Here is a 25,570-nt window from a genome sequence, read left to right as displayed (position 1 = left end):
GAACCACTAACCCTACCCTAGAGTATAACAGCCTGACCCTGGCATGAGGTCCAAATTCTGAAACTAAAGCTGAAAAGATAAGTAAGTCAAAGAAAAGAGCTGTAAGCAGAGATTTAAAAGGAAAAAAAAAAGGATTTTCCACAAATACCACACAAACATGTTGACTGTACACCCACTTACACCCAAACACTCATAAAGAAACCTTAGGGCTGTACAGGACCACAGAGATCCTCTAGATTAGTCTAATCATTTTTAGAAATCAATTAATAATCCAGAGAAAGAATTGATGGAGTCTGAATGCAATAAACATTATATGTTTTACTTTAATATGACTAACATGGAAATGTTTTGCAATACTGCACATGTATAATCTATAATAAATTGCTTGCCATGTCATTGTAAAGGGCAGAGGAAGGAGAAAGAAAATTTGGAACTCAATTTAAAAAAAATGTTAAAATTTTTGTTCACATGTACTTGAGAAAAGTTTAAGTATTTAGTGAATTTGGATTAGAAAATTATTTCAGGCACCATTAGAGAGGTTACAATACAAAACCATTTAGACACAAAGTGACATTTATCACATTTATAAGTACATTAGGGTTTCGGGTCTACAATGCCTCAATTAAATGTAAGCATCTTGAGGGCAGGGACTGTACTTCTTTTTGCTTGTATTTAGAGATCAGTACATATCACAGTGCGGATTTCATAACAGACAACTAAACTTTATAGAATGGTTAGCAGACTGACCTGATGATAGAAATCAAGCCCTGAACTAATTTTGATTTAAACCTAGAGCTCTCTGTTGGTCAGCAATCAATCAAAAAGGTTTTTATTAGGCACGTCCTTTGTGTACTATGCCCTGAGGATAAACCACAACAAAACAAAACCCACCAACAATTCCTGTTCTAATAAGCTTTCAATAGAAAAAAGAGATGATGATAGTTGAAAAGAATAAAAGGAAAAGAGATATGGAAAAGAGAAGATAGATTAGGGAGTTCCAGATGACTTGAGGGAGAACCAGAAAACCGAGGGTGAGCTAATGGAGTGCTAATAGAAAAGATTATGAAGAGCAGTGAAGGGTTTTAAGGAGAGGGTGATGGATATGGAGTGTCAAGCAAAAAAAGATAATTTAGCTAACAGCACTTTGGCTATCTGCAAAGGAAGAAAAATGAGAGCTACCTGAGGCAGAGATGAGAAAATGAGGGAGAATAAGGGTCAATTACGTTAGAGTTAGAAAGTAAAACCTGGAGAGAATATTCTAGAGAGGCAGAGACTGGTGATAATTGGTTGCTGTAACGAGCTGTGAGGTAAAATTGAATGTAAGACAAGGTGAAATTTGCTCAGATGCATATATGTATAGCTCATTAGAAAACTGATATTTTGGCAAGCATATGTCTCTATGCATATGGACCATATGTCTTCAGTGCCTTCTTTTCAGCATTCTAAAAATTATTACTATGTTCCTGAAAACATGTACTATAAGAAAGTTAAATCCTTGTTTGCTACCTCATCTATGCCAAAAAAGAATTATAGGGAGCTACAGGGTGGTCCTCTCCTGTAGCAAACCTGTGGCATCTTCTAATTTCCCTGATATATACAGTCAAGTACTTATTATTTTTTGTTGGGTTTTTTTTTTTTTGCAAGGCAGTGGGGTTAAGTGGCTTGCCCAAGGCCACACCAGCTAGGTAATTATTAAGTGTCTGAGGCCGGATTTTAATTCAGGTCCTCCTGACTCCAAGGCCGGTGCTCTATCCACTGCACCACACCTAGCCGCCCCCAGTCAAGTATTTATAACACATTCTTTGTTTGAAAGAGCAAGAAGAAATGACCGACAATTACTTCCTGAAGGTGGACTACTATTTAGCTGTTCGTTTGCTATCTGATTGGCTTCACATAAACGCTGTGATTCTTTAAAATGTCTGATATGATTTTAAACTTCTTCAAAATGTTATATGATTCACATACATTAAATCTTCAAGAGATCAGAGGCCAAAACACCAATATGATGAACAGTATTATCTTTAAGAGCTGATAGTCTTCCAAGAAGTGACAGTGCCACTCATCAATATCTCATTTTAAGTATTTTAATATCTTCAATGTAAAAACATAGTAATGTGCACAAAGAGAAATGAGTTGGGAATCAATACTATCCAAGTCAATATTAGATCACTTGCAAGAATGGATTTCAAAATGAAATTTATATCCTTGGTTTTATTCTTTAGAATCCTGGAGGCAGCTAAGTGGTATAGTGGAGAGAGCATTGACCCTGGAGTCAGGAGGACCTTAGTTCAAATCTGGCCTCAGATTCTTAATAATTACCTAGCTATGTGTCCTTGGGCAAGTCACTTAACCTACTTCCTTGCAACCCTCCACAATAAAAAGAATTTCAAAATCCTGATGAATTTGATCAGTTAGTTAAGAGCTTTGGATGGCTAAATCAGATTTCTTATTCTCTCGTTGTTAACCTATATATAATGCTCTTCATCTATAGCCATGAAGCCTTCATATATATTATTTGGATACAGAGCTCAAAGCAAAATTAGATGAAATCATTTATAATGAATGGTTTTGACTCATCTGCTTAAAATTCTGCTGCCCTATCTCTCTTTCATCTTGATCTCTTAAAAAAAATCACCCACAGAATGAGTTCCATACTTTCAAATGCTTTTGAAGTTAATTTTAGATGAATTAAAAAATTGGCTTATTCTACTTCAGCACTTCCTCAGAAAGGAATCCAATATATAACTGATGAATTCAAATGTGAGAAGTTTCTTCGTTGTCTTTTTGAATAAAATTATTCCATCACACTTGAAACATATTGGTTTTTTACTGCCAGCTGCAAAAATTATCACACCTAAAAAATTAGAATGTAATTATAGCCATACCTCAGAAAGGTAGTAAGGCAACACACAATTAGAATATTTCTTTGTATAACTAATGCACATATAAACAATGTTATTTGATTTGATAATGAATAAAGAAAGATCATTGTATTCGTTTGGTTATGCTATCCTCAAAAACAGTGAAATAATCTTCCAGATGTCCCTTTCTTTTGAGGGTTGTCTCTTAAATAAGAACCAAGATTCATTTAGCTGTGGTAAAAAGGCACTCACTACCAAGCCAAAGAAAAATGTCTGTGTACCCCTGGCTTTAGGCACTGGATTTGTATGAGACACAAACATCCTCTCAAATATCTATTTTCTTGGCAGTATATTAATTGATATGATTTAAAAAGCTACTGTTCAATACTGTTTGACTCAGAGATATACTACTAGGCCTCAGCTCCAAAGAATTCAAAGAAAGAGAAAAAGGACTCATGCATAAAAAAGATTTATAGCAGCTCTTTTAGAAGTGGCAAAGGATGGGAATCTAAGAGGCTATCCATTAATTGCAGAATGACTGAATAAGGGGCTGCTAGGTGGCACAGTGAATAGAGCACCAGTCCTGGAGTCAGGAGTACCTGAATTCAAGTCTGGCCTCAGACATTTAATAATTACCTAGCTGTGTGGCCTTGGGCAAGCCACTTAACCCCATTTGCCTTGCAAAATCCTAAAGAAAAAAAAAAGAATGACTGAATAAATTATGGTATATGAATGAGTAAAATAAAATAATATTATGATGTAAGAAATGATGAAGTAGATGGTTTCAGAGGGAAGATTTGTATGAACAAATGCAGAGTGAAATGAGCAGAACCAGAAAAACAATTCTTATAGTTCAACACTGTAGAAATAGACTACCTAGAGGTTATAATAATAATTAATAATAATAATAATAATAGAGGTTATAATAATAAGAATAATGTTGCAGTCCTCTTTGAAAATGAAAGATAAACATCATCATTAATATTATTATTTGCTTCTCTATCATCGCTACTCAACAGCATTATTAGTCCCAAAGATATGCCTGGCTGAATTCATCTACTTAGCTTGGAATTCTTACCCAAATCTGAGTTTAAATGACCAGTGAATGAGTACAAACTCCCCTAACTTTATATGACTGACCCAGTCCATACTTCACATCTATCCACCCCTGTTATCTTGGGACTTCCTGACATGGGATTTGCTTCAGTCATATACACTCCCTGGCCTCTGTTCTCCCATTCCCTTCTCTGCAATTTATGTTTAATTTCTTTCTCTGGGTAAAGGGTCAAATTCAAATCGAAGCTACCATTGCTTGTGGGGAGGGCATTATGTCCTTATGACTCTCTTCAGCAATTCTATGACTCTTTCTTCACCCACTCCCCAGCCCCAAATTCTCTTCCCCAGCTACCCCTCTCCATTTCCTTCTATCAGAATGTAAGTTCTGGGGGCAGCTAGGTAGCACAGTGGATAGAGCATCAGCTTTGGAGTCAGGAGGACCTGAGTTCAAATCCAAACACTTAATACTTGCCTGGCTGTGTGACCTTGGGCAAGTCACTTAACCCCATTGCCTTACATAAAATTTAAAAAAAAGAAATTTTTCTTTTTTTTTTTTTTCAAGACAACAGGGTTAAGTGGCTTGCCCAAGGCTGCACAGCTAGGTAATTATTAAGTGTTTGAGGTTGGATTTGAACTCAGGCACTCCTGACTCCAGGGTCGGTGCTGTATCCACTGTGCCACCTAGCCAGCCCCAAAAAAGAAATTTTAAAAAAAAATGTAAGTTCCATGAAGACAAGTACTCTTATCATACTCCTCTGTCATTTTGTGAACCAGATAATTGCTCTTCTTTTTGTTCCTCACTCAGAAAGCTGTTATTGATCCTGTTAGTACCTTCTTTTCCAAGCTACTCTGTATATATTTGTATTGATTCACTTTATATTTATGCTGTGTATATTTTTATATGTATCTGCTGTCTCCAGATTATATATTTGTATCTCAGGTACTTAACAGAATCTGGCACAGAGGAGACACAATAAAAAATAGCATCTATATTGCACTTTAAGATTTACAAAGAATAAAATGTAAACTCACAATAGTCATAGGAAGTGGCTATTATTATTATTATTATTATTATTACTATCCCTATCTTAAAGATGAGGAAACTGAGATCAGGAGAGGCTAAATGATTTATTCAAGGTCACACAGATTTAAATTTTTGCTGAGGCATGATTTAATCTCGAATCTTCCAGACTCCAAGTCTAGTCCTCTATCCACTGCATTGCCTAATCCCCGATCTTTGTCTTTGTACCCCTAGTGCCTAGAACATAGTAGAAACTTAACAAAACTATTTTTTTCATTCACTCATTCATTCATTCACTGTCATCCTATTTATCTCTTATCTATTTCCTCGGTAAATTCTACAGGAAATTGCTCTTTTGACAATGCATGGGTATAAATGAAAGCTATGCATCTGTTATCCACCGTGCAAACTACATGACTGGCTCCTCTCTTTTCTGGGCATATATTTGATGATATTGTTTATGCTACCTCTCATTTAATTTATTGATAATTTTGGAGGTCCTAGACTCTACCTTGATACTTAGCAAAGTACTTAATATACAGTTAGCACTTAATAAATGCTTGCTATTTGACGTATCTCTTCATTACCCTTTGAGAGACTTATTAATTTAATTTTTTAGAGAATAGGACTCGACTCAGCCATAGGACACTACTGGAAAAATTCTGATCTTTAAAAAAATGGAAACTTTGTTATTGTTCAGTTGTGTTCAACTCTTCATGATTTCATTTGGAGTATTCTTGGCAAAGATACTGAGAGTGGTTTGCCATTTCATTCTCCAGTTCATTTAACAGATGATAATCTAATTTAATAATAATAGAGGCAAAAAGGTTAGATGATTTGCCCAGGGGCACACAGCTAGTGTCTGAAGCCAAATTTGAAATCAGGGAGATGAATCTTCCTGACTCTAGGCCCAGCATTCTATCCACTGTGGTACCTACCAACCTAGGGAAAAAATTTAGGATCATTGAAAGTACAATTTCTAAAAAGCAATCTTAGCCTGTTCTCTTCCTGTTTAAGCCTGGACTTGAATCACTAACTATCCAAGAAATATGTACTGATGGACCAGCTTCATGGATTATGCACTTATCTATCCATCCATCCATCCATAGTCTGGACAAGAAATTCATCACCAACTTGGTTTCTCATGTGGATAGTTAGACATGATTCCATACGGAAAGTTGTGCAATATTCTGGGACTTAAACCAATTAGCACAATGCATCCACAAATAGGATTATAACAATAATTTTTAAGATCAACTGGACAGTGATATGGTTAAAAAAATACCTCTTTTCAGTGTACTCCCTAATGAAACTTTGTTGAGTTTAGTTAATAATAATAAAAGTATTTTGTATATAAGAAATTGCTTTTTAATTTGAATGTTGAGCAGGACTTCCTCCATGACAGTGGCAAACAACTTCAATAAGCATTCATGTTATAAAATTATAAATTATAACTTTTGATATCAATAAATCAGAGGGTAATTGAACAAGGTGTTTTCTGTTGTTAGATCTTTCAAGAAATTTTAATAAACACATGGAAATAACTTAATGGATGAAGACCTTTAATGGTAAGAACACTGACCCTGGGGTCAGAGGTCATTGGTTCAAATCCCACCTCTTTCACATTTATTATAAATGTAACCTTCAGCAAATTATTTAGCTTGCCTGGGGTTCAGTTTACTCAACTATGAAATGAGGGGAGTTTAAGATTAGCTAACCTTAAAGTCTTCTAGCTCTGTAACTATGATCCTTTGATCATCCTGCTCTACTAACAGAAATGCTTTTTTCATTGTCAACAAAAAATAAGTACAATGGGAGCTTATACCTTCTGTATAGACAGTAAGTCAGGAAGACTCAATTTTTGTGAATTCAGATCTGGCCTCAGACATTCACTAGTTATATGACCCTGGGCAAGTCACTTAACTCTGTTTACCTCAGTTTTTTCATGTGTAAAATGAACCAAAGGGGAAAAAAATGACAAAACACTCCAGTATCTTTGCCAAGAAAAACCTCAAATAGGATTATGAAAAGATAGATAAGACTGAAATGATTGAACAAGCATAAGAATAATTATAATGATGGGATCCGTTGTAGAAAAGCATTTACTAAAGGTTGGCTATTCCTTCTTGTCATAAAGTTTTATCAAGGATCATCTCAATACATGCAAAAATTATTCTCCGTGGGAATAAAGGCTTATAGGTTATTGATACTTTCTTAGCATCCTTCTCTAATTTGTTCCAAGTATTTTATTTCCTCTCCTCTTTCAGATATTAAAGATGATCCATCTGGTAGTTTTGTAAGAAATAGCAAATAATGAAATGGCAACATTCCATAGTGTCTACATTATACTCCCCTCTGTTCCCAATAACATGAGAGAGCAAATACAATTTCTGACTGCCTGCTGTGAAGCCTGTGTGGGTGGTCAAATTTGTTGATGGTGCATTCTGTTGATAGGAATGTGAAATACAAAAGTGCCTTCAGTAAGTGAGCCAAGGGTTATAAAACAATGCTGATGTGGGGGAGAAAATTTTAAAAAATCAACTGTCATATGGTTCAAAAAAATGCCTCTTTTCCATGTCTTCTTTGATGAACTTTTGCAGAGTTTTGTTAATAAAATTATGACGTATACATACATGTCTAGAAAAAAAAACTGATCAGATCCCACATGTAATAGCTCTCTTAATTTTTTCAAAATGTCAGTGGATTCAAAATATCAAAATTATATCAAATAAAGATTAGGAACTGGTTGACAAAAAAATCAAACACAATAATTCTTCTAATTAACAAAAAAAGACATGTTATAACACCTTTCTTTGTTGTCACAAAGTGTTACTGAAGTAGATATTCTGTGAAACATGGTGATAAATTCTAGAAGATGAATTATTTCTCTCCTCTCTCCAAGTGAAGTATGCTACCTCTACAGGCACTCTGGCTCTAAAACCTCCCTCAGGACAATTGTCTATTCAGTGATATGAAGCTGTATACTGCTATAGCCTGGAGAGTGCTGATCCTGCTACCAGGTGAAAGTCAAGCAACTAGTGATACAATGAATAGCACTGGTCCTGAATGCCAAAAAATTTGATCTTATTAGTTATGTGATCTTGAGCAAAAATTTCATTTAGCCTGTTTCCCCCAGTTTTCCTTAACTCTAAAGTGGGAAGAATAAGAGCACCTATCTCCCAGGGTTGTTGTGAGAATAAAATAAAATATTATTTGTAAAGCACTAAGCAAATGTCTACAGTAGGTATTATGTAAAAATGCTTACTCTTGTTGTTATTATTTTTATTTATTAGATAACAGAGGCATGTGAGTTCCAGGAATGAGGAGTAAGGTCCTTGTTCTGAGCTACCCCCAAGAACTATCCAAACTTGGGGTGGCTAGGTGGCATAGTGGATAAAGCACTGGCCTTGGAGTCAGGAGTACCTGGGTTCAAATCCGGTCTCAGACACTTCATAATTACCCAGCTGTGTGGCCTTGGGCAAGCCACTTAACCCCATTTGCCTTGCAAAAAAAAACCCCAAAAAAAAAAAAGAAAAAAAAAGAACTATCCATACCTGAGACAGTAACACTATTGTTTCCCCCTGGGATACAGTGCCTCTGAGAATGCAGTACTAACCCTCCCCCCACCCCAGCCATGACTGTCTAAAGCTCTGAACTCAGAGAATTTGTCAATTAAGATTCTTTATTGTGTAGCACACACCAATAATAGATATTTTGCCAAAAGAGTTATATACTGGTGAAATTAATCTTTGATACAAAGGTGGCCTTTGTAGTAGCCACCAAAATGGAAGAGTTTTAAAAAATGCTGAATATTTTCTTCTGTAAAAGATAGAAAATCTAAGCTTAACTCTCAGTTCAAGCAAAAACCTACTATCCCCTTCTTTAATGACAAAGTTTTGAAGCTTTGGAACCTGAAAAAGATTAATAATTAATTTACTAGCTTTTATTGCTATAAGTGAATCATAGTCCTATTACATAGTCCTAGATTTACTAGAAGCATCTTGGGCCCAACTATAGGAATTCAGAAATTTTACCAAGTTCATCATAAGATGAATATGTATTTTGAAACCTGGAGTGAATGATAAATCATTAATCTTTCCCTATTCACATAGAGTATTTCCCACCATCTTTATCCACATAACTCAAAAGTTCCCAAAGTCATTACTCACCTCAGAAACCTGCCTAACAGTGAATGACCTGGCCATTCTGGTTACTCTCATCCACCCACACTGCCTTGGGCAATATGATGGCAGCAAAGGAAGACTATACCTGCCACTTTGTCAGCAAGTGAAAATTAATTAATTACTCATGGCTGGAAAAGAAAGGGAAGAGGCTTTCCCAAAGGAAACATGATCTGACCCTGAGGCACCCTACCTTCCCATTTTCTGCTTCCATTTAAGCTCTGACATGCAAACACTTCTCCAGAATAGGAGCTATTTTCCTAGCTAATGTTGTTCTTAGAGCCCTTCTTAGTAAGCTCATAAACATTTGATGATTAGAAGTACTAAATAGCAAATTGGCCCAGAAGCCTGAAGCATTCCCAGATTTCTGAGTTTTCAACTTAACATAAATGGGAGATGCAGTCCAAAAGAAAACAGAATCATCCTTATAAGTTTCCAACTACTTGAAGCTCTTTGTAGGAGTAATTAAGCAGCTTGTCATTAACAGAGACAGAAAGTACCCTGGGATAAAAATCTTAAAGGATTCTTTTTCCCATGGTGTCTGTCTGGGAAAGTTTCAGTAACTAAATATGATCATCACTGGTCTGGGCCTGCAGAGTGTAGGAGAACTCAACAGTATGAAAATCAAGTTTCTGGGCCAAGAACGAAAGGAAGGCTGGACAAGTTTTATTAGTAAATATGAAGTTCCCATATCTGAGAATAAGGATTGTTAACAGCCTCTACATAACAGCCAATGAGAGTTTTACAGAACTGAGTACAACTCTGTAAAAGTAACATAAAATATAGTTTCATATTAATTATGTAAATGTAAAAAAGAATTTCCTTAAATCTTTAAATTTAAATTCAGCAAACATTTGTCAAGTACCTTTAGATTACCATAAGACTCCTAGGAACCTGTCTAAAGGATGTGGATTGGAGTTTCAAATTGAATTATAGTATTTCTCACCATTTTCTCAAGAAGACTTTATTAGCAACTACATTCCACACACTGGCAATACAAAGACAAGAACAAAATAACAGAATTCTTGAGGGTTCTCCCAAAGGGAGGTAGGGAATGGTGGGAGGAGGGAAGCAGATAGAAAAATAAACATAAAAAGTATGTTTTTTGCGGGGAGGGCACAGGTTTAATATGAAGAATGGTTTATTATCAATAGGGCCGGCATTCCAGGGGTAAAGTAGAGTGGAGTGAGAACACAGGAGGAATGAAGTAGGTAAGGATAGATATGAGAAATCAAGGAATGGTGATCAGGGAAAGGAGCTTTGCTCTAAGCAGACTGCAACTTAGAATCACAGGAATTCTTAATTGAACAATTGTCATACTCCACAATAAAAGTTGGAGAAGGAAAGAAAGGTAGGTAGCTGCAGATATTTGGGTAATGGTCAAGTCAGGGATCTGTGGAGTCCTGGGGCCTGGCTGATTATAGAGGGATGAGGTTGATTTCATCCAAAAGACAAAGGTTACATATCTAGTTCTTTTTAGCATTTTTTTTAGGTTTTTGCAAGGCAAACAGGGTTAAGTGGCTTGCCCAAGGCCACACAGCTAGGTAATGATTAAGTGTCTGAGACTGGATTTGAACGCAGGTACTCCTGACTCCAGGGCCGGTGCTTTATCCACTATGCCACCTAGCTGCCCCTTTTTGGCATCATTCTTGGAGCTTTCACAAAGATCACAGGAATAAGACTTAAATCTGAGGTTTATAAAAAATGCAAATTTGTGAAGTTTCTATATTTACAGATTGCAACCAAATTCTCTTACACAAGTAATAATCACAAAATAAAGTAACTGAGAAACACTTTAGGGTATTGTTTTATTGCATTTTTCCCTCTCACCCTATGAATTATGTGTTTCTAGTTCAGGTATTCATATATCTTGCTAAATGACTCAACTTAGGACACTTGGAAGGATTTCAAGGGAGATTTATGTATCCAAATGGGAAAAAAATGATATTTTTAAGTGACCTTTATTTTTCTTTAGAATCTTATGAATTTTATGCATCTAAAAATATTATTCTAAGAAGGGGTACATGACAAAAATATAGTTCAGAACCCTGGCTTTTTTCACCTTTTTATATCCTACTGGGAGAATGGAAGCTCCTGGCAGTCAAGCCTTGTTTTGTTTTTGTCTTTGTGAAGGAAAAATAGAAACCACAATCATTTTTACACACTTTGATGGACTAATATTGTAGAAATCCCTCAACCTCCTGGTAATCTAATGGTAGAAAGTTACAAGAAATAACATATAATAAATTATGTAAAGTAAGTGATCTCATACACAATTGTAATGAAAATATTCTTTGAATAAGAGTCACATGCAATTTTGTCTAAATGACTACCTCAATTCTATATTTTGTTTAAAAGGACTTCCTTCACAATTGTAAGAGAATTTGGTCACTTTCCTTTGCCTCCTGCCCTTGAACACGGAATGTCTTCTCATTTAGATAATGTACCCTCCCAATTCCATGAGAAATATTCCTATAGAATCCCCCTTCTTTCTTACTTGAATGATTTCTTCTTTTTCTACTCTCCTTTCTCCTGTGAAAATGTTATTCATCTATCCTAAGTTGCTGCAGAATACTGTTGATTGACTGTATACTCTAAGTGAGCTCTCAAAGTTATAAAAACTGAACATGTATTCTAAGAAGTAGAAACTGCTATCAGCAGTTTCCTTGGCAGGCTAATACATTTCTCTGCCTTCAATTTACCCTCCTATCTCTGACCCACAATCATGACTTCTGCTCCCAGGTACCCTTTCCAAGAGGTCCCATTAGAGAAATGCTCAACATCTCCATGTATATCCCTACCACCTAAAATGATTTGAATTGAATTAAGCTGTTGATGATATTCTGTCCCCTTGTTCTTTTCTCACAACATATCAATCCAGATTTAATTTACATACCATATTGAGCTGAGGAACTGTTGAAGCGTAAGTAGTTAGATTTACATGTCTGAGATTCAATATTCACATCTGCAAGTTTCAAAATCAGTCTTTTCCCCTGGGGGACTTTAATGGTCTTTTCACATATGGTATGATTGGGGTAAGTCCCTGGATAATTCTTAGATGACAATGTGCCACTGTCTTGATAAGTCACCATGTGTCCACATCCATCACCTGTATGAAAAAAGAAAAGGATTAGAAGAGTGAGGAAGCTGTAAATTTCTTGAAGTACAAATTCCTCACTCATGAACTTCTTGCTAAGGGCTTATAGGTTAAGCCACCATTTAAAAAAAAATTTTTTTAATTGGAAGTTAAGTATCAAATAGAATGAGCATTTATTTACCTCATGAAGAGGACTTTACATGAAACTGTAGATCTCCATTATATCATTTGTCTTTGCTTTTTAAGTACATAATAAGTTTAATTTTCAATTTTCAATGCTATCCTGGCCTTTCTCTTTGTCTCTTCATTAAAAAAAAAGATGCCTCAATGACCCTCTTTTCTATTTCATTTTTACTAGCATTCTCTCCAGGTGACAGGTGTCACTCCAATTTTAGACATTAAATAACTAAAGTTGGATCTCCTTTTCCTCAATTTAGTTCTTTTGATCAAAAGAGAAGAGGGTGGCATGATAAAGGATGGCTATCTAAGACCAAAAGAACAGAGATCAAGACTGGTCTCTGACATGTTCAGATTCTGAGATCCAGTCAAGTTACCAAATCTCTTCAGTGCTTCAGGAATTTCTCTAAACTGCAGATCAGTCATTGATCTGCTTTGGTAGAAAGAACTTATAAGGGGTTCCTTACATGCAATGATGCAACCCCTAGCCCAGACAAAAAGTCCTCTAGCTGCAATTAACCTTAAAGGCTTTGTATCTGAACATGGAAATTCCCTGGTGAATTACATTTAATTACATTATTTTATTTAAAAAGATAATTTGTTATTTGTCCTTTGTTCTTGAAGAGGACCATGACAGCAAAGGAGATGATACCATGACATGCAAGTGAATTTAAGTGAAGGAGAGTCATTAGCCTCACTTTCTTCTCCAGAGTTATCTGGGTCCAGTGACCAGATATGGATCAGGATGATTAGAGATGGTCTTGAATGCAGTGGAAGATTTTAGCCTTTTTTTTGTTTGTTTTTGCAAGGCAATGGGGTTGAATGACTTGCAGAAGGTCACACACCTAGGTAATTATTAAGTGTCTGAGGTCAGATTTGAATTCAGGTACTCCTGATGACTCCGGGGTCAGTGCTCTATCCACTACGCCATCTAGCTGCCCCAGGATCTTAGCCTTTTTAAACTAAGGTCTTTAACAGGCCTCAGTTTGACTGAAACAATGCCCATTCACTGATTAAGGCAGGTAAGAAAGAAATGAATCAAAGTATAATCTTTTTTTGCTTGGACGTGTATACAAGAATATGTTTAGCTGAGAAGAAGGGCCACTTCTTGTGAAACAGGGTTGAAGAAGGAATCAGTGGAGGAAGGCATCCGGGTGATGTCAGATGAAGAAGAGGGGGGGGAAGAGAGAGAGTTCTTAGAGAATGGCCTCTTGTTTTTAGTGATGTATGAAGCCAGGTTCTTAGCTGAGAGAAGTGAGGGAGGTGATATGGGAAATCTGAGGAGATATGAAAATATTTAGAAAAGATGCTGTGTTGAGTAAGAAAGTCAATAAATTAAAGAAGTGTAAAGGGCTTGTCTTGCTTCCATAAGGTTCCAATTGAGATTTATGTAACATAAATTTATAGTGGCCCCAGTTAGCATATGTTCATGATTTTTCTTTAGCTTGGCTCATTAGCATCTGAACAGAAGCAAATACAGTGGATGTTTGGAGTAATCAAAGGCTATTCTTTGACAGGACAATGATAAGGAAGACAAAGGATTTGAGAAATGACTTTAGTATGAAGTTGAACAGGCTTAACAGTTTAGAAGTCAAGATGGAGAAGAGGGTGTGATTCAGTCAATGTAGAGCTGATGCCTGGGAAAGAAGTGATTGATTAGTGGAGGGATTAGAGGTTGAGAAGATGATGAAGAAAAAGGCTAGGAGCTGCAAGGCAGAGGGAAAGACTGAATGATAAAAGATTATGATTGGATAATGAATTTTCAGCATTGGATTTTTTAAAGGAAAAATAATAACTAACAAAAGGGGAAATGGTTTTTAAAGAATTATACTAATAAATAAATAAATCCCAATGGTTAGCTAAATAGTTTTCATCTATTTTAATACCTTTGTCCCCCCTCCAATTAGCCATCAACATTTCTTTGAATTATCAAATAGGTTGGCATTTCCTAAAAGGTAACATAGTAGGGTGATGAGAAGATGAATATTAATTGTATAACTAGGTGTGCATCACTCAACTTCTAAGTATCTCATCTATTCCAAATATAAAATAGGGAGAATAATTCTAGGAAGATCTACCTAACACAAAGTTATGAGAAAAACATTCTATGGATGTCATCTATGTTTATTTTCTTTACATAGCTCCTGGACAAATCATTTAATAAGATATTATTGATCTATGTGTCCAGCACTATGCAATATTCTATGATGGACGCACAAGTATGAGATCTTCTTTGCCATCCAGGAGTTTTTTCACAACCTAGTTGATGACATACATATGTTATGTGTACAAGGAAAAAACAAAAACACAGGTTTCCATTAATTTTTTCTGAGGAGTTATGAGTCAATTAGGGTGTCCCAAAAGTCCCAGTGCAATTTTATCTTTGGGAATATCCTGTATAAGCCACAAATTATAAAGACTAAACTATATAGATATAAAATTATGTTGTAATCAAATAAGGCACATAAAAGTTAATCTGACAGCAATTTAATGATGGGCATAATTGCTATTGCACTGCATGGTAATGAGATATAAATGGCAAACAGTTCTAGGAAATGATTATGCTTTTACACAATCAAACCAAACATGCATAGAGATTTTTGGAGGAAGGGAGGGAAGAGTAAAGTATACAACAGGAAGCTACTCTGAGGCTTTTCTCTTTGAAGAACTTAGAGTCCCAAAAAACTGGACTTCCCAGTTTTACTGGTGAGTTATCTATCATCTACATTGTCTGGGAACCTGGGACTGCATATTCTACACACACACACACACACACACACACACACATCCAATTTCCCCTTCTGTGGTAATAAAGGAGAAATCCATCTCTATCCCACAACTTTTTTTTCTTCTTTCCTCATTCCATGACTACTGCTCCACTACCTCCCTATCTAACAGAAGGCATAAGGAAAGCTCCCACCACCAGGCCTTTTAGTACTCTGACTAATATTCAACCGTCAAGCCAGGACTTGCTATTTCCAAGGCTAAGGTAAAGGGGTATCCAGCCTCCACAAAAGCTGACCATAGCTACTGAACAATGTAGTCCTCATTTTCAATACTTGGAGTCTCCCAGAACACCTAGTTTGTGGGTACCCACTGTCAGGGTCAGAGAGGACCAGCTACTTGTGTCCATCAGAATCTATGTCTTTAAAGAAGCCTCAGAGCAAAGTCTTGACCCATCAAGTCCCTTTTTCTCTCTCCTCACTACTGGAAGAAAGGGGCCACAAACAGTCTTTCTCAATTCTCCCTCTTGAGGTGGGATGGGGAAAAGGGGAAATCAAAACATTGACAGAGTTGGCCTTTACAATTTAAATCTTGTCATTGATGCTTCTACATCTCTCATAGTAATCTCTATAGAAAGCCTGAAATCCTATCAATCACAAATTCTTTTGCATTACTAAGGAAACATTTATGAGATGGGGGTAGGAAATGAAGAAAAAGGGTCTTTGTCTTTGTCAATTATCTACATGGATTTAATTTTAAGATTTCTGAATAAAGAAGTGCTGATGAAAAAAAAAACCTTAAAAAAATAAAAAAGAAAGGGGTGGCCAGGTGGCAGAGTGGATAAAACACCGGCCCTGGAGTCAGGAGTACTTGGGTTCAAATCCGGTCTCAGACACTTAATAATCATCTAGCTGTGTGGCCTTGGGCAAGCCACTTAACCCCATTTGCGTTGCAAAAAAAAAAAAACCTTAAAAAAAAGAAGTGCTGATGACAAATAGAGAGAAGAGGGAGTACATTCTGAACTACTTCAGGTATTCTTGAGTGGGAGGCTTGATATTAGAAGTCTTTGAGGATAAAGGGGTACAAAAAGGAAATCAAGAGATCAACTAAGACAAACTCCATAGTTTTCCCTAGTTAATGCTAGCCCTCTATACAAAAAGCCAAACAGGTCTTAAATTCAACAGGTCTCTACTATGCCTTTTCCCCTTAGCCCTGTCTGTAATTCAAACTCAAGGTTTTAGATTTCTGATGATGTGTACAGAAACCAAGGGGTTGTTTTCCTGGGAGAGGCTCTAAGCTAGCTATCCACAACAAAGAGAAGACATTTTGGGATAATTCGATGCTGCGGACAGAGTATAGGAAAGCATGAATAAGACTATATAATTCAGTGTTGAATTGTGTGCTGCAGACCACAAGTAAAGTTCAGAGGGGAGTAATCACAGAAACCTTCATGGAAGATATGAGATGGCCTAGTCATTGAAATAATAACAGCTAACATTTATATAACTGCTTTAGACAGGCAGAACTTATAGATATAGACAGGAAGGGGAGGATTGTCCAGGTCAAGCAATTAATCAATCAACCTGTATTGATTAAGCACCTACTGGATACCAGACTCTAGACTAGGTTCTGAGTAATTTATATTCAATAGGAGGAGCAAATATGTGTGTGTGTGTGTGTGTGTGTGTGTGTGTGTGTGTGTGTGTTCTTTGTTCTCAAAGAGGACCACTAGTATGTTAGAATCAGGTTATAGAGAGTCTGAATGTGACTGATCAGAACAATATAAGCTCAGTATGCTCTATCACAGGTCTGGCACAAATATTCCATCCATTTGGGATAGATTTTCTAAATATCTGGAAACATTGGGATAGATTCTCTAAATATCTAGAAACATAGGGAGAGACACTAGAAATTGGACAGAAAAAAAATTAGAAAAAGTTTCATGTAGGAAACATCTTTTAACTGAGCTCTAAAGAAAAGTAGGGAAGCTGAGGTAGTAACACAGTCTAAGCTTGGAAAATAACCAGATAAATGTGGGGAGATAGAGTGTCCTGTGTGAGGAAAAGCAAGAAAACCAGTTTGGCTGGACCATGGAGTCATATATATTAAGACTGCTAAGATAGGTTGGAGTGACATTATAAAAGAGTCTTTATGCTAAGCAGAGAAATTTGCATTTGATCCTTTTGGTAACTGGAAACCAATGGAGCTTACTGTGCTGGATAGTGGAATGGGAAGATAGGTGGGATCATTTAGGAAAATCACTTTAGCAAGCTATTTGTAGGATGAATTGTAATAGCAAGAAACATGAAGCAAGGATAGCAATTAGGAAGCTATTTCATCTGTCCAGGCAAGAGGAGATGAAGAGACTGAGTCAGGGAAGGTGGTGACCCTAAGTGAAAAAAGAGATTACATATAGATGTAGAAGCATCAATGACAAGATTTAGCAATTTATTGGATATATACGTATGTGAGAGATAATTAAATCTGGGGAAATGGTGGTGTGCTGGGCAGACATAGGGAAGTTCTAGGCTTGAAGGAAATAAGTTCTGTTCTGAATATGTTTGAGATGCCTCTAAATTACTTGCTTGCAAATATCCAGTAGGCAGTTGGTAATGCAGTACTAAAGCTCAGGAGAAAGACTTGTTTCAAAAATCTCAGCATCTTTCTAAATGAGATAGAATAAGAAATGAAGGCCCCTGACAGAACTTGTGTCATATGCATCATGTTATGTTCATATCTTTCTTTGGAATACACTCACAGTTTAGATGAAAAGATGATGAGAATAACATATAATGATCACTATATGTTTGTGGACAGGGAGAGAAAGAATTGTGTACATTTGGTGGTTTTGTTGCTGTTGTTTTATAATGCAGATGCATAATTTCACTAAGGAGATCTGTAACTGGTTTGTAAATTTTTTTTTTGTCTTAGAGAAACCTGAAGGTTATGAGAGGATAAGTGAATTACCTCTAATTATATGGCAAGTGTCTATCAGATGCAAAATCTCATCTGGAACTGTCTTATGATAATTTAAAACTACATTGGAATAAAGAGATTTTTTTTAAAAGAAGAAAAAGATTCATTTGTAAAAAAAATATTAACAGGACTTCTTCATGGAGGTACAGAACAGTCCACTGAATGGGGAAATGACTAGACAAATTTTGGTATTTGGAATGTTGCTGTACCATTAAAAATTTATGAAAGGAATGGTTTCTGAGAAACCTGGAAAAACTTGTATGAACTGATGCAGAGTAAAGTCGGTAGATCTGGGGAAATAATTTATAAAATAGTGTCATTGTAAAGATAATTGATTCTGAAAGAAATAAGAACTAATCAATGCCATGCCTAACTACAATTACAGAGGACTCATGATAAAAACTTTCTGAAAGTTGATGGACTCTGAGAGTCCCCAGGGAAAGACAATTTTTTCTTTTTGAACATAGGCAATGTGGTAATTTGTTTTACTAACTATGCATGTTTGATTTTTTTTCTTTTTCAATAAAGGGAGAAAAAGATAGAGGCAAGAAAGAGAGAAAATAGATTTTTGTTGATTAAAATATTAAAAACAAAGTGCATTGGGAAAGAATGAAACATAAATTTGGTTAAGTAGGGTAGGGGGAGGTAAAGAGAAGACCCTGAAGAACAAGTGGAAGAATATAGGTTTGAGAAGAAAGAAAAAGGTGGCAAAATTAGGATTAAAGACCTGAAATTGAAATCCTGACTCTTCTTACTAGCAGCCAATTTACTTGGGCATGTGGCATAACCCATCTGTACCTCAGGTTCCTCATGTGTAAAATGAGAGGATTAATTAGAAAACTTCTAAATTCCTTTCCAAGTCTCAAACTATGATACCAGGAACCTAAGGCAGGTCATCTGAGTAGTAAAGACCAGTAGTAATAGCTACAGAAAAGAATACTAAAAGATGTATCAGTCTCAGTCCAATTCTTAGGCTACCTACAAGAGCTGATAAAAGTAGAAAAAACAAATTCTGGCCTGCTTCTTTATACTGCTGCTAATCATTCTTGGACCACTGAAATAGCTTCCTAATTAGTCTCCCTAACATAAGACTTCCTTCTCAGTTCCTCCATACTCTCTCTGACTCATCATGATCCCATTTGAGGTTGTGTCTGACTCTCCCTGATTCCATTTGGAGTTTTCTTGCTAAAGATCCTAGAGTGGTTTGCCATTTCCTTCTCCTGTCCATTTTATAGATGAGGAAACTAAGATAAACAGGGTTAAGTGACTTGCCCAAAGTTATACAGCTTTTAAGTGTCTGAAGTCATATTTGAACTCAGGATGATGAGCTTTTCCGACTCAAGGGCTGGAAGCTACTCACATGTAATATATCACTTCTCATCTTTGAATCTAAACCTTCCTTTATAAAGGTACATTTTTCTTCCCTGCCCCACTCCTTCTCCCTCCCTCCCCCCACAACACACAAATACACACCCTTCCTGTATACTTGGAAATCACTATGTCCCTGTCTTTGCTTAAAATTTTTAGCTTTCTTTGAAGCTTAGCTCATGTACTATGCTCTATGAAACCTTTTTTCCTACCCCCCCAGCTGCTAGTGTTCCCTTTCTATATTTACTTTAGACATACTTATGTGTGTGTGTTGTTTATACTGATAGAATGTATGCTCCATAAGGTATGGAATTGTATTTTTGTAATAATAGCTAGTATCTACATAGTGTATTAGGATTTGAAAAGATCTTTACTTCTCTTAATGGTAGGCTGTAATTATATTATGCCCATTTTACAAATGAAGAAAATGAGGCTTGGAAAGAAGTGATTTAGGGGCAGCTAGGTGGTACAGTGCTTAGCATACCAGCTCTGGAGTCAGGAGTTCAAATCTGCCCTCAGACACTTAATAATTGCCTAGCAAGTCACTTAACCCCATTGCAATAAATAGATAGATAGATAGATAGATAGATAGATAGATGAATAGATAAATGAATGAATAAATAAATAAATAAGCAAACAAGCAAATAAATAAGTAAAAGCAAAAATAAATGAATGAATGAATGAATGAATAATTAATTAAATGAATGAATGAATGAATTTAAAGTTAGAGAAGAAATGACTTACCCAAGAGCACACAGCTAATTTTCAGGATTTGACCTTTGGTCTTCTACCTCTTTCCTACCTTGTATTAGCAAGACTGTCCACTACATCAAGCAATTGCTGCCTAGCCCACAAAGGGCTCCATGATTGATTACAAAACCATTTGAGTGTGAGATATAGGTGAGGTTCTGAGAGTCTCTTTATGTGACTTCCTCTGTGTGTTTTGTCCCTAGGAAATCATGTGTGCTGACTTATGAGCTATCTAAGGTTTAGGCAGAGAAAACTGAAAAATCTGGGCAGTGATGAATCTGAGTCATAGGTGCAACTCCTTGATAACAGCTTCTGAGCTTCTTTCTATTCTCTAGGCTTTCCTGTCAGAGGTCAAGGGGCTCTCAACAATTAGTTTGTCAGCTCTATTCAATATGAGTTGCAACAGGGACCTTCTGGAATAGAGGAAATTTAACTGGAAGGCAGAGAGAGAAGAATGAAAGCTTTGAGCCCAGTCAAAAAGAAAAAGGCAAGGAAAATACACTTTAAAGGAAACCTTGACAAGGGGAAATTGAATTCAAAAGCCAAGAATAAAGGGATCTTGGTAATTGCTAGATGCAAAAATAAGGGAGAAATAAGCAAGGATGACTCTAAATTCTCAAACCTGAATGAGAAACTGAGTGATACAATAGAACAGTAATAGAAATAGGAAAGTCCAGAGAAGGAGCTGATTGGGGGAGGGGTCCAGATAATAAGTTCAATTTTAAACAAATTGAATTTGAAGTGACAGCTAAACTTTATCTCCAGAATCTCTTGCACCAGAAGTTTAACTATTTATTCTGGAAAGAGGGTCTCTCAGTGAAAAAATAAATCCTTCACATGCTACATAGGGTGGCAGTGAGTAACTAAATAACTATTATTATTCACATGTATATAATACTTTCTATAACATAACATTTTCACATATTCTCATCTGATCCTCACAATCTTATTACTATTTTACAGAGAAGGAAATTGACACAGATAAGGAATCATTTCACTGTTTGACAATCACTTTTTAAAAAAAAATAGTGAATCATTTGTCTTTTTTCGATCACAATCATTTCCCAAACCTATCCCAGTTGAATCTTCTCTTATAAAGAAAAAGTCAAGCAAAATCCAACTTACAAAGTAATTAGGTCTGGAAGTCTTTGCAGCAATCCTTACTAGCCGTCCTCTACTTTTCTACTGATTATGGGTCATTGCAACTGCTCTGAGTATATACATTTATGCAGTCATTTCTCTATTTTTTCAGATTTCCTCATGTTGCATTGGTTCAAACAACTTTTACCATGTTTCTTTGAATTCCTCATAATTTTGTTGCCTATGATATAATAATAATATCATTTATATTTATACACCACAATTTGTTCATTCATTCATTGCCCAATACAAGGGAACCAAATTATTTTCAAGTTTTTGATACCAAAATGTATACCCGTTGCTTTCTTTTTAGAGATAAGGAAACTGAAACTGTGCTATTTTTTCACAACTACAAAAACATATTTAAGTATATTATTCTTAACTATCAGGAAATTCATGTGAGTCTGTCATCAAAAACTTCCTCTACAATTTTTTTTTTTATCAAACTCCTCTAGTTCTGGAACCACAATCAAATTAACTCTAATATTGTTTCTGAATAAGGTGTGTCAATCTACTCCACTGGACTCACACATGATCTAGGTGATTACCCTACCCCAAGTGCCTGTCTCTGGTCACTACTCCATAAAGTATGCAATCTCACCCATTAGAATGTAAATTGTAAACTCTGGGAGGTCTGGAACAGACTCTTGTTTTGTATCTCTCTCATTCAATTACAAATTATTGTGGAGAACACAAAATAAATAAAAAAAATGGTTTTTTTCACTTCATTCATCCTTTCATGTGCTTAGATGTACTAGAGGAAATAGTTTGACCCTTACCCTTTAACAAATCCTTTCTTATACTTTCATAACTTTTATCTCTCTGTTATAAAGGGCAGTGGTTTCTAAGTTCAAGTTCTTTTTGGCCTTCCTAGAAAAATGAGCATGAAGAAAGAGCAATGAGAAAGCTAGACTATTACATTGTTTTAATGGCAATAAATTGTTCAGTTTTCTGATATTAAAAGAAAAAAAAAGAAACAGGAATGGAGAGTAAGGAAGGAGTAGAGGGGAGATACCCATATGTTATTTTCTCAATGAGTTGTATAGTTCATTTGCCCAGGCATCCTAAGATTACAGTATGTTTTATTTCCTCCAAACTTTATAGGTGAATTTTTCTCCCACTCCAGATTGTATGGGTTGGTTGTACATAAAATGGCACATTTCTTCATCATCCTTCATCATCAACTTCATCTTTGGGTTTTCAAGGAAGTCATGGATTCATATTAGTTTAATCCCAATAGACTAGCTAATTTCCTCATTTTTCCTTAAAACAATTTGTAAATATTTAAATTTGTGAAGTTTTGTTTAGAAAACTTCAAAGTTCTCAAAAAACTTTTAAAACTTCCCCAATATATTCTGTGAAACAAAAAAAACTTTTCCCATTATGAAGACATAAATAGTATAAAAATACGATTAAAAAGGAATCAGAGCATTTCAACACAATGTTTCCTCCTCTTGTTTTAGTCATCTATCACTAAATACCACAGAAAGGATCTGAATTTGAATTCCTGCTGGACCACTTAATACCTTTGTGAAGTTGGGCATCACTTGAGGAGGGGTCAGGGATGGACTAAGTGGCTTCTAAGATCCCCTTTTCAGTCCAAATTAATCATCCTTGGGAGGTTATTCTCTTTCTCTCTCTCTCTCTCTCTAGATTTAAAAGAGTTAAAACCAAGAAATTAGACCTCACCTTTCAACTTTTAATAACCTTTATTCTCAGAGTGCTAAATTGACATTTATGGCTCGACAATATTAATAAAATACAAAATTAAGTTCTCAATGAAATTTAAGCTTCTATTTCATCTACTCTAATTCCACACACTTAGAAAAGAAAACATTAGCTTCCTTAAAACACTATTTTCCCTTTGACTAGAAATCATATTCCATTAACAGGAAAAGGGAGTGGAACAAAATAAAGCTATACCTGAATGAGACACAAGTTTTGCAAGACTAAATAACTCCTAAATCAGCTATACGAAGTAGGGTATTTAGAAGAGAAGTCCTTATTGGGAAATTATTTGGGGCCAATGGAATGATTAGTCTGTGTATAGTTGGGGTTTTATTTTTTCCTATGGAATTAACTTTTAAGTGGGTTAGAGAAAAAAAGGTATCACTAAGATAAAAACTTATTTCAAGCAATGTGATTTTACTGCTGTTGTAACATTCAAGTTACAGCAAGTTTTCAAATCATGTACCTGTGTGTGGGAGAAAATTTTTTCCCATGTATGAGATCAGGTCTGAGCCCTTGATGATGAGGATCTTTTCAACCACAACAGGGAAGATTGCATCTTATTATAGGGCTCTTTGTTTGACTAGGAAAACAACCTGTATAGCGTGGGGCACATATACCATGATAAAGGGGACTGGAGTCAGAGGACTTGGGACTAAATTTCTTCCATTTAACTATCAATATTTGTGTGTCCAATGGAAGCAGGTAGATGGTGCAGTCAGGAAGACCTAAACTCAACTCCACCCTTAGACACTTCCTAGCTGTGTGACCTCTCTCAGCCTCAGTTTCCTCATGTGTAAAATGGCATTAATTTCAAAAATGCCATTAAGAACAGCATTTGCTTCTCAGAGTTACTGTGAAAATGAAATGAGATAAAATTTGTAAAGGTATTACAGGCCTTAAAGCAGGATATAAATGCTAGCTACTAACTGTCTGAGCAAGTAGGTGGTGCAAAAGTTGGATACTGAAGTCAGGAAGACATTTTCCTGAGTTCAAATACACTCCCAGACATTTATTTGTTCTGTGCTGGGCAAGTCACTTAATCCTGTCTACCTCAATTTCGTCATCTATAAAATGAGCTGGAAGAGAAAAAGGCATCTTTGCCAAGAAAATTCTAAAATGGGGTCTTAAAGAGTTGGCCATGACTCAAAATGCCTGAATGGGGCATCAGTTTTCCCTCCCTGAATTCAGAGAAATAACAGAGTTAAACTTGATGACCCTGTCCAGCTCTATGGTCTGTGATCCTCTGACTATATTGAGATAAAAGACCAGAGCTATCATACTTGAAATCAGATATCAAGTTCAAGAGGTATTTCTGAGAATTTCTTTTTAGTGAGTCTTCATTTTTTTTGGTATTTTTTCTAATTATATGTAAAAAAAAGTTTTCATCATTAAATTTTTGGTAAGATTGAGTTCTGAGGGGCAGCTTGGTGATGCAGTAGATAGAACACCAGCCCTGGAGTCAGAAGGACCTGTGTTCAAATCAGGCCTCTGACACTAAATAATTACTTAGCTGTGTAAGTTACTTAACCGCATTCCCCTCCCCAATCAATTTGTTATTGGTAGTACATATCAAACATAGGAGAATTTTTTGTCACATTCCCTCTATCTGTGACTGCTCCAAATGTCAATAATTTTACAAAGCTGATGTAAAAGTTAATGAAGGATTTGGACCTAACCTCAACAGATGAAAAACTGCATGAAATTAAAGTCAAATCAAAATTTCATCAATGGCATATTTTTAATATATATCAGTTAAAAGTTCCATCCAGGAACAAATGGTTTAAAAGCATTCAGATGAAACTTGTTTAACTGAGTCTATCCATAAGCCTGCTTCGAGGACATTTCCTGTAAGTGAGAATAAAGGAAGGTTCTATTTTAAGCTTTAGCTACAGATAATTTCTACACCTAGAGAAAAACAGAATGTCAGCATTCTTGGAGATCATCTTGTCCAACAGTCTATAGCTTACAGAGGCTGAGTATGGACGGAAGTCAAACTTCCTGACTCAATCTATTGTTGTCTTATGGTTAAGAGGTCCTTGAAATTGTTTTTATTTTTTGCAATTGCATGCTGATGTAATTATAGATAGCTTTCCACAAGGGAATTCAATTTTAATGTCAACTCTCTAGTTCTTGGCACTATTTAAAGGATGCTAGCTATGGGAAGTTCAATAAGAAGTTGTAAATTGTAGGGACTTTTATTGGAAGATTTCAAAATAATTTTATATCTATCAAGAAATGTTTTTACATTTAAATTTCTCAAATCTTAAGAAACTTACATTATAACCATGTACTAACAATGCCAAAAAGATGGTACTGAAGTACATAGAAAATTTGAAGTCAGGACATGTGATCCTTAAGACAGACTCAGTAACCAGTCTGTTGTGTGACCTAGGCAAGTCATATATTCTGTTTCCTAATCCTGGAGGATGTGTTAGAATAGAAACTCCTTTAAAGCAAGGATTGTTTTTATATTTGTATCTTCCATGTC

At 35.8% G+C, this 25,570-nt stretch overlaps 1 protein-coding gene across 1 annotated transcript in view; it reads right to left on the bottom strand.

Moving 5' to 3' along the window:
• DCBLD1 (discoidin, CUB and LCCL domain containing 1) overlaps positions 1–25,570 on the bottom strand; it is a 106,649-nt gene that overhangs the window by 61,086 nt on the left and 19,993 nt on the right. Inside the window, exon 2 of the mRNA XM_074187444.1 lies at positions 12,016–12,228. Coding sequence (XP_074043545.1) covers positions 12,016–12,228 — 213 coding nt within the window. The remainder of the gene's footprint in view (positions 1–12,015; positions 12,229–25,570) is intronic.

Source organism: Macrotis lagotis, chromosome 5, assembly GCF_037893015.1.
Source record: "Macrotis lagotis isolate mMagLag1 chromosome 5, bilby.v1.9.chrom.fasta, whole genome shotgun sequence".
NCBI lineage: Eukaryota > Metazoa > Chordata > Mammalia > Peramelemorphia > Peramelidae > Macrotis > Macrotis lagotis.
Note: the sequence above shows the minus strand (reverse complement) of the source record. Positions and strands in the feature narration are given on the sequence as shown.